The following is an 8707-nucleotide window of genomic DNA, read 5'->3' as shown; positions in this document are numbered from 1 at the left end:
TCTACTGCGCCTGCCATATGCAACTGAATATTACATTAACTTCTATTTTTTTCTCATGTTGAAATGTTGCAATCATTGTTGAGATCAGATATGTCGTTGTTAGTGGTTAATAGCCCTTATCCCATTCCTAACATGAAAAGGACCCGTGTTTGCCAGAGGACCTCAGTTTGTCAGCATTAATGTGAGCAAGCATAGGTGATGTATGGTGAGAATTTTTTACTTGGAAGTCGTGCGTGTTGAGTCTTGTACTCTCATGTCCTAAGTCCAGGGCTTGAAGGTGGATGGAAAAAACGTGGGCGTCTCTCAAAAGGCCGCGTGGCCTATGTCTTTCCATCTCTGTTCGCTGTTACCAGTATTGCCATGTTATAAGCCAGGCATGCATTCAACACGTCCCTTACGTGTAACAGACAGCGCTGCCTCTTGTTGTGAAAGGGGAAGTTGCTGCAGCATAACAGAATGGAACATTGCCTGCTTTAATGCTTCTTCTCGTCCACCGCAGCGTCTTCTCGCCCCGAAGCCTCTTCTCTGCCTGAGGCCCCTTCTTCGCCACTTGGATTTGGCCAGCAGAAGCTCCATCACCACATCTGCCTCCATCTCCACGACCAGCTTGATTTCCATCACCCTGCAACACCAGCTCCACCCGCAGGTTGATCTTCGCACCCCGAGAGGTAAGCACAGCATCCTATTTTGGTAGGCAATGTGATGTTCTCTCATCTGTTTCTCCAATTGTCTCTTCCTTACTTTCCCTGACTCTTTCACCCTGCGCCTTTTCTCAAGACTCTCATCATCTTTCTTTCTCCCCACCTGTCTCACATGCCATTATAATAATGTTAGATCAAAACAGGAACTCACATATGAAAAATGGGAGTGGTGTCACAGACATTACCTGCAGTAATATTAGTGAGTTGCTGCTGTGTTACAATATTGAAAACACTGTTACTAGCCATCATTATAAAATGTAAACGCAGTTTTTTTTTTAACTAATAGGACATCTCTCTTTTCTTTGTGAAGTGAATTGTCCTTGATTGATGGGTGCATTTTGGTTGATCCTGTTTTAAGGTAGCTTTGTGCGAGACCTTGAATGTTTTATGGATTAAAGTCGTGGCAGCTTTGCCTTCCATCCTTGTTTTTACTTTCAGCTAGCTGGAGATATTTGAGAAGGCAGCAAATCAGCTGGCATAGAGGGCAAAGTTGAGCCACAATGTTTTGTTAAAATTGTCAGATCAAGCAGCAGATGATGTATTATGCGTCAGATATGGCAGGGCCATATATATGTGGAAAACATTTGCAAAGTAGGGTATTTTCCCATTCATGTTTTAACTGCTCTTGTGGAAAAAGGGATGAGAAGTACTGATGACAGAAACTTCATGCGCCAGATACAAATGGCTTGTGAATCCACTTTTAAGCGTAATTGGAACATTTCTGTGATTGGGAACATATTCCACTTTGTGAATGTATTTTAATGTCAAGAACTCATATTAAACCTTAAATAAACACGTGTATCCATTGGTTGAATTACATAACGAAATAAGATGTGACTGGGCAATGAAATGCCAAACAAATACTAAAAATTGGGATGTTTTGCTCTTTCTGGCCACACCTCACTCTGCCCACTGGCCCAATCTTCTGGTTATTCCCGCCCTCTGATTCTCCGCACGCTCTACTAACACCCACCTGAAACCTGGCCCATCCCCTCTCTACAGGCCTGACCATTGTATCTGAGCCTTTCAGATTCCTTTAGTTTGACAGCTAATCCACACCAAATAGCGCTGTCCAGATTAGCTCCTTCCATATGTGTTTCTACTCTGTATCCTTGTACTGTGCACATGCCGGGTCTGGTGGCGCAGTGGACTAATGCGTCCACTGCAGGGGCCTGTGTTCTACCTCATGGTCACAGGTTCAAATCCTGGTGGGTCGTGCCTTTCATCCATCTGAGGTTGATAAAATGAGTTGGGTAGCAATAAACATCTGTTATTCAGCGTCAAGATACCTATGGGTGAACTTGTGCTTGTATATACGTGTGTGTGCATGCCATTTATTTCAAATCCCTATTGAGTGACACATTTCCTGCATAAACCACTGGCTTTAGGAAATCCTCCTGTTTTTCATTTACAGGTTTACCCATTACTTTGTATGTTTAAACAAAACATTACTTTGGTGTTGCTCACAGATCTGTTGCAAGAAGTGGTGTTGGTCCATCGGTCGTGACGTGGTGTCTGTCCAGCGGTCATGACGCAGTGTCGGTCCATCGGTCGTGGGGCATGTCGGTCCAGGTCGTGTCGGTCCGTCGGTCGTGGGGCGGTGTCGGTCTATTTGTCGTCCGGTGGGAAATGAGATTCCTGGTCCTTGTTACTTGTTGCATAGTAACAAACTAGCTGGAGAGCTCCGCAATGGCCTACAGCCCAGTTTCCAAGCCTTGCAAACGACCCAGATCGATACAGAGCGAACGCAGGACCTTCCAGGAAGCATGGGAAGAAGAGTACTTGTTTGTAGATTGTCCAAAATAAAAATACACCTGTTTGCTTTGCAAAGAGAAAGTAAATGTTCTGAAGAGGTATAACCTGGAACGGTACTACAAAACGCGGCACTCTGGATACACTGCGAACTTCCCACTGAACTCAAAACTGCAATCTGCAAAAGTGGCACTGTTGAAGCAAGCTCTTTTTTCCCAGCAGAAGATCTTCCTTTGCCAGATGAAGTAATCTGAGGCTGTAACAGAAGCGTCTTTCAAAATATGCTTGCATGCCAAACATAAAAAAACATTCTCAGATGCAGAGCTGGTGAAGCAATGTGTCCTTTCAGCAGCCGACATTTTATTTGACAACTACACTAATATGGCCAGCATTTTAAAGGAAATCGGTGCATTGCAGCTATCGGATTCCATATGTGCACGCAGAATAGAGGCAAAACATCCAGGAGCAGGTGATCAAAGCGGAGAGAGTCACCGTTCTTCAGCATTGCCATGGATGAGTCCACAGACATAGGCGATGTGGCCCAGTTATTAGTTTGAGTGAGGTATCTGGACCAATCGCTTCATCCCAAAGAAGAGCTCCTGTGCCTTCTACCACTGCAAGGGCACACAAGAGGAGAATATATACTGGACAGCATGTGCAACTACTTTAAAACAAATGACATACCACTGAATACTCTTGTCAGCATAACAACGGATGGGGCTCCTGCCATGGTAGGCCACGACAGAGGCTTCGTATCTATGCTTAAAAAGAAGCTCATAGGACAGACTGTGATAGACTACCACTGCATTATTCACCAGGAAGTATTGTGTGCAAAATTAAAGCATGGAGAACTGAATAATGTCCTAAAAGGTGCAGTGAAAATTGTTAATTTTATCCGTGCCAAAGCTCTCAACCATAGACTTTTTAAAACAATGCTGCAGGAATCTGAAGCGGAATATACCGACGTCTTGATGCACACTGACGTGCGTTGGCTAAGCAAAGGGAAGGTTCTGGAGCGGTTCATCGCATTGCTTCCTGAAATTGAACTCTTTGTGAACAGTAGAGGCCAATCGTTCCCAGAACTAACGGATGTGAAATGGCTTATTATGCTCCATTTTCTTTCAGATATTTTCACACATTTTAATGCTCTCAATTTGACACTGCAATGTAAACAACAGCTTGTGTGCTCCCTCGTGAATGATATTTATGCTTTTGAAAGTAAGCTTGTGCTATTCAAAGAACAACTGGATGATAGTGACTTCACCCACTTCCCAATACTGTTGGCTGTGATGCAGAGGTTTCCAGATGCACAAGAAATTCTGTCAAACCTAGACCTTGATGCATGTCTTGAGGAAATTTCTGGGGAGATCAAATGACGATTTGCTCAATTCAGAGCCCTCACCCCTCTGTTCAGGCTGGTTGAAAACCCCTGGATGGTGAGTGCACGAAATCTTGACGTTGTTGCCCTTATTGGCATGGAAAGGGCTCAAGCAGAAATAGAGCTCATTGGCATGCAGCACAATTCAGCCCTCGAAGCATCTTTTTTGGGGAAAGCACCCGAAGAATTCTGGAAAATTGTGCCCCCTGACAAGTTTCCTCTTCTTTTTACAGTGGCCCAGAAGGTAATTTGTATGTTTGGGTCAACATATGCTTGCGAATGTTCATTTTCCACAATGGGACTGTTGAAGAGCAAACTCAGAAATAAGCTCACAGACATACATCTGGAGCAGCTCTTAAGGCTTGCCGTTTCCAACTTGGTACCAGATTACAGAAAACTAATTGGTGACATGAAATGTAAAATAAGTTTGTAGTGTTTGTCTTTAACATACCTATTTTTTGGACTCTGAAACCTGTGCTGCATTGGGCATGTGCTGAATATCCGGTTACTGCAAATTGCCATGCAATCCCACTTAAGATTGCTATTGTCTGCTAATAAAAAAAAATTATAAACACGTGCTCCATGTAGTTACATCTGCTTTGGAAATACAGCATTGTTTAGTCATGTTTTGAAACAGCAGTGATTTTTCCCCCCTCTAGCCCCGCTCCACTGACCCCGCCCCCACTGACCCCGCCCCCAATGACCCCGCCCCCACCAGTGCAGCCCTCGACCACAAACCACACTTTAAATTTGGCCCGAGAGAAAGTTTGTGAGTACCCATGCCCTAACCTGTTATGTCATGTACTTAGGTACACTCCAGAATGGATACTGGGGTACACTTGTCAGGCTCTAGTATATGGCACCCATGTACCCAGGGGATAGGTACCCCAGAGGCCTCCCATGGGCTGAATCACATAATATGCCACTCATGAGAGGCCATTCAAGATGTAACTACAGGCCTACAATTGCAGCCTGTGTAAGATGGTGCATGCACCACTTACTTAAGAAATAGGTTTATTATATCTAAGGGTCACTGCACTTGAAACCTATGTCACCCCATAGCAGACCTTAACAATCCTGAAGGCGGGGTGCTTGGTTCTACGTGAGAGGGTGCCACTGCATGAGCAGGACACCCCTGCAGCCTACGGAGTCCATTCTCCCGAGTTGTTAGTGCAGCAGCCATTTACGACATATAGAGTGGCTTTATGTGACAGTGTAATGACCAACTCGAAAACGGCTGAAAGTAACCCTATCGTGTTTGGTGTCAAGCATTGTGGAATCATACCCCCACAGAGGTAACCGGTGTGGGAGGTATGATTCCACCCCTCAGAAGCAAGGTTTGTTGGGTCCCTGGTGTTCCTGGTACCAGCCTTCTAGTCCCGGGCAGCACAGAATGGTTGCTGCTGACCAGAGGCACATTTCTGCCCTCCTGCGGCTGAGCCAAGCTCGAGCAGTGGAAGGCAGATCAATAGGCATCCTGTCACTGGGAGGTGTAACCACCTCCCAGAAAGTATTTAGTGTATTAGGGGTGGGTGGGACCGCTTGCTAGCGACCGAAAGTCTGCATGAGGGGCACATTTGGTGTCCCTGTGCATAGTCCAGTTCAAACCAGTCCTGGGAGCCGTTGGATCCTGCTCTGGCCCAAAACTGGGTAAAGGACATGGGAGTAACCTCCCCACTGTCTAGACCCTCCCCTGCGAGGGTCCCCTGAATCTGTCCAACCCTCTCCCATTGATACAAAAGGGCTTACCTGGCTGTTGGACCCTAGATTTGACGTGGACAAGATTCTGAACCAGAAACCACTGAACTTCGACTGTATGGATACTCTGGACTTCTTTTGGGCCAGACTTCGTCTCCCTCTCAGTCTGAAGCATCAGACTGAGAGGGAACCATACAGGCTCTGTGTAGGACCTGTGGAGCATCAAGCACAACTAAAGATATCTCCCTTTGAGTGAAAGCAACCGCAGGCATCACATCACGATTGACCCGTTTGGTGCTCCTAAACTCCTACGGACTCCAAAGGACCCAGCAAAACCGGAGGTGGGTTTCTATGTTCCGTGTGGTCTGAGCTGCCCTCTTACCAAGTTTGAGGCCAGAATCCCCTGTGGGGGCTGCTATACCCGTACACCTATGCACCTCGTTCATTTGAAAGTGCATATGCTTTTTGGCGTTTCCCGAGCAGTGCATTGGGCTCCGAGTAGCCCCAACCTTTAGCACCATTTTCTACTTAGAACTCCAGCCTCCTCACACCGAGTGCTCCTTGGGCTATTGTTTGGTGAAATCGCTCGAGGTCTTCTCACGACTCCTGTCCCTCCGGCCAGTGGGTCCATTTGAGTGTCAACTTTGCTTTTCTTGAGGTCCTCTGGTTGCTTCAGACTTGCCCTGACTCCGCTTGCTTTGGGAAGTCTTCTGGATCTTGCTGGTCCAAACCGTAACCTTCTTTGTCCTCCTGCATGGGTTGCCGCTGCCAAGGCTTGTTGGTGCTCCTGCCGGACACCGACCCCTCAGCACTCGACATCCTTCCGGGGACAGCCCATATCTGGCTCCTGGTTGTCTTCGACATCTCCTGGTCTGCATGGCTGCAGAGTCAAGATCCCCCTCAACGCACCTGAAGCACCCGGCATTGGTGGGCATTAGTCTACCGAGCCCCTGGTCACTCCTGAGTGAGCCAGACTCTGACCCCTCTGCTTTCAGGTACTCTTTGACTAGAATCCACCTGTGGATTCCAACGCACACTTTTCTTCCTGCCAGCAGTGGCTCTTCTTCGAAGTCCTACACTGAGATCGACGGCGGTTTCCAACGCCACGTAGCACCCATGCACCCGACTCCCCTAGGATAGGTAACTTTGGTACTACAGTATCCATGGGTGGGGTGGCTCTTCAACCTCCTAACTTCCACGGGGTTTCTTCGAAGTCCACTGGGCAGGGTTCTTAAACATTAAAACTTCAACTGTGACTTCCCCATAGAAATGTACGGAGCATGCGGCCGTGTTCCCACACTGCACCCGTCCTCCATGGGGTCCCTACTTACTCACCTTGGGTGGTTCCTTGGGGTCCCAGAGATTCTACATCCTCTAGACACTGTCTTGACTCAAATCTTGGTTCTTATACCACTATTTTAGTATATGATTTGGTCTCCCGCTGGAGCCCACTGTGTATTAGTGCTATTTACTATTGTTTCTGTGCTACAGTATTGTGTGCTTTATGAGTATCTTCATGTAGAAGATACTGTGTCGTGCTAGAGAGTATTATATTGATAAATACATATTTTTATAACTACTGTGTGGTTCTCCTTTCATTTAACCAATACTATAAGGTTGCATTCTGGTAAAACAAGCTGCTTAACATTCCTTCAAGATTAGGTCTGAAGGCTGCTCTCCACAGCTACCACTTGGATAGCTTTCTAAGGTTATCTTTGACCTCTTAAATCACCATAAGGGTCGTTTGGACTGGTGCAAAGTGCCCCCTTTAATTAGTAGACAGCATATACTAGGCCAACTTCTCACAAGGGGGATTTAATGTTGAGGGAGATGAGGTTTGGTGGCACACCATCGGGTCTTTTTTTTTTCATTTGGGTGGGGCAAGGAAGGGTAGCGCTGAATGTGGTGAAGCTGAGTGGTGATTTACCAAGTATTTAAACATTTGGATACAGGATGAAGGGCTAATGTAAACGGTGGTTGCTGACTGACAGGGCACAGGTCCTTTTTTTAATATGGGGGTGGGGAAGATGGCAAGAGGGAAGTTGCAGCTGGTGGAAGACCTCAGGTATATTTTTTAATCTTTAAATAACTGAGTGGCTGAGGAAGGTTGACCACCTTGTGTGTGGCTCTACCAGAGTTCCTATACCCTTTAAGCAGGGGAAGAGGACAGTAGGTAGGAGCTTATGTGCCACAAAATTGGTTATGGATAACAGTGAATAAGGGGGATGCTGATCACCTATGGCTTCTTAGTAGCTTCATAACTCAAGCTTCACTGTCAATTTTTATTTGAGGCCTCTCAGCAACCCTCAGTGTAAAACCTCCTGGTTACGCAGAGGTTAAGTTGTGCTAGTGTTTGCAAGTGGGCACCACTGATTCTACTTTGTGGGCATCTGGAATCCTTGTGTTCTCCTGCAGATGGCAGTCCTAATAATAAAAGTAACTGCATCTGCATTGTGTCTTGTTCTTTTCTCTAAGGACAAGACATAACTGTCATGGCATGTCCTCGCCTGTGGCTTCCTTTTGCATTGTGACTGCTGAGCAGCCGTGCATATACATTTTTGCACCTACTAACGAGATGACTGCTCTCAGTACATCTGTATTTACAAGCATGCACTGTTGGGTATTCACATGCAATGCACTGGTCAATCACAGTCCTCAGTACAGGAGGTTTAAGTAGAATGCTGCCTATCAATTGGCCAATCTACTTCAGAGCCTGCCCCGCCTCACACGCTGGCAGTTACACTACCCAGTGGCCTTGTACCTGCCTGTGTGAGAAAGTGAACATTTCCTAAAAAGCTAAGCACTACTCATAACAAATCTGTCTTGGGCTTCAAACACAAAAATTCATTTTCATACATGACACGCAGACATCTGGTGCTAAAAATGAAATAATGAGGCTTTGGTATTCAAAGGCCTTTAACCAGAAGCTTTACCTTAGCACAAATCATTTATAGGTTTTTCCTTAATGTGAATAGTTTAGATTGTGTCTTCAATATAGAATGTAATTGTGTAACTTAGAATATTGTTAAAAATGTGTGCAGTAGTTACTTATAGTTTGTATTAAATTAACACAACATTTTAAAGCCCTGAAAACAGTGACTGCTAATGGCTTAGCTTGCTGGAAGAGTTTCAACTTGACCTTCCAAATAACAAAAGAATGTGCGTTTTGTGTGCAAGA

The 8707-nt window shown here is 45.7% G+C and overlaps 1 protein-coding gene across 1 annotated transcript; it reads left to right on the top strand.

Annotated features, from left to right (window-relative positions):
* Window positions 1–3106: 3106 nt before the first annotated feature.
* LOC146785723 (general transcription factor II-I repeat domain-containing protein 2B-like) lies at window positions 3107–3829 on the top strand. The gene has a single exon (XM_085633096.1). It carries the CDS (start codon window positions 3107–3109, stop codon window positions 3827–3829), a length of 723 nt encoding a protein of 240 aa, XP_085489222.1.
* Window positions 3830–8707: the final 4878 nt, after the last annotated feature.

The sequence above is a fragment of the Triturus cristatus genome, chromosome 11, assembly GCF_964204655.1.
Source record: "Triturus cristatus chromosome 11, aTriCri1.1, whole genome shotgun sequence".
NCBI classification, from domain to species: domain Eukaryota; kingdom Metazoa; phylum Chordata; class Amphibia; order Caudata; family Salamandridae; genus Triturus; species Triturus cristatus.
The sequence above is the reverse complement of the archived record's forward strand: the minus strand, read 5'-3'. Positions and strand labels throughout refer to the sequence as shown.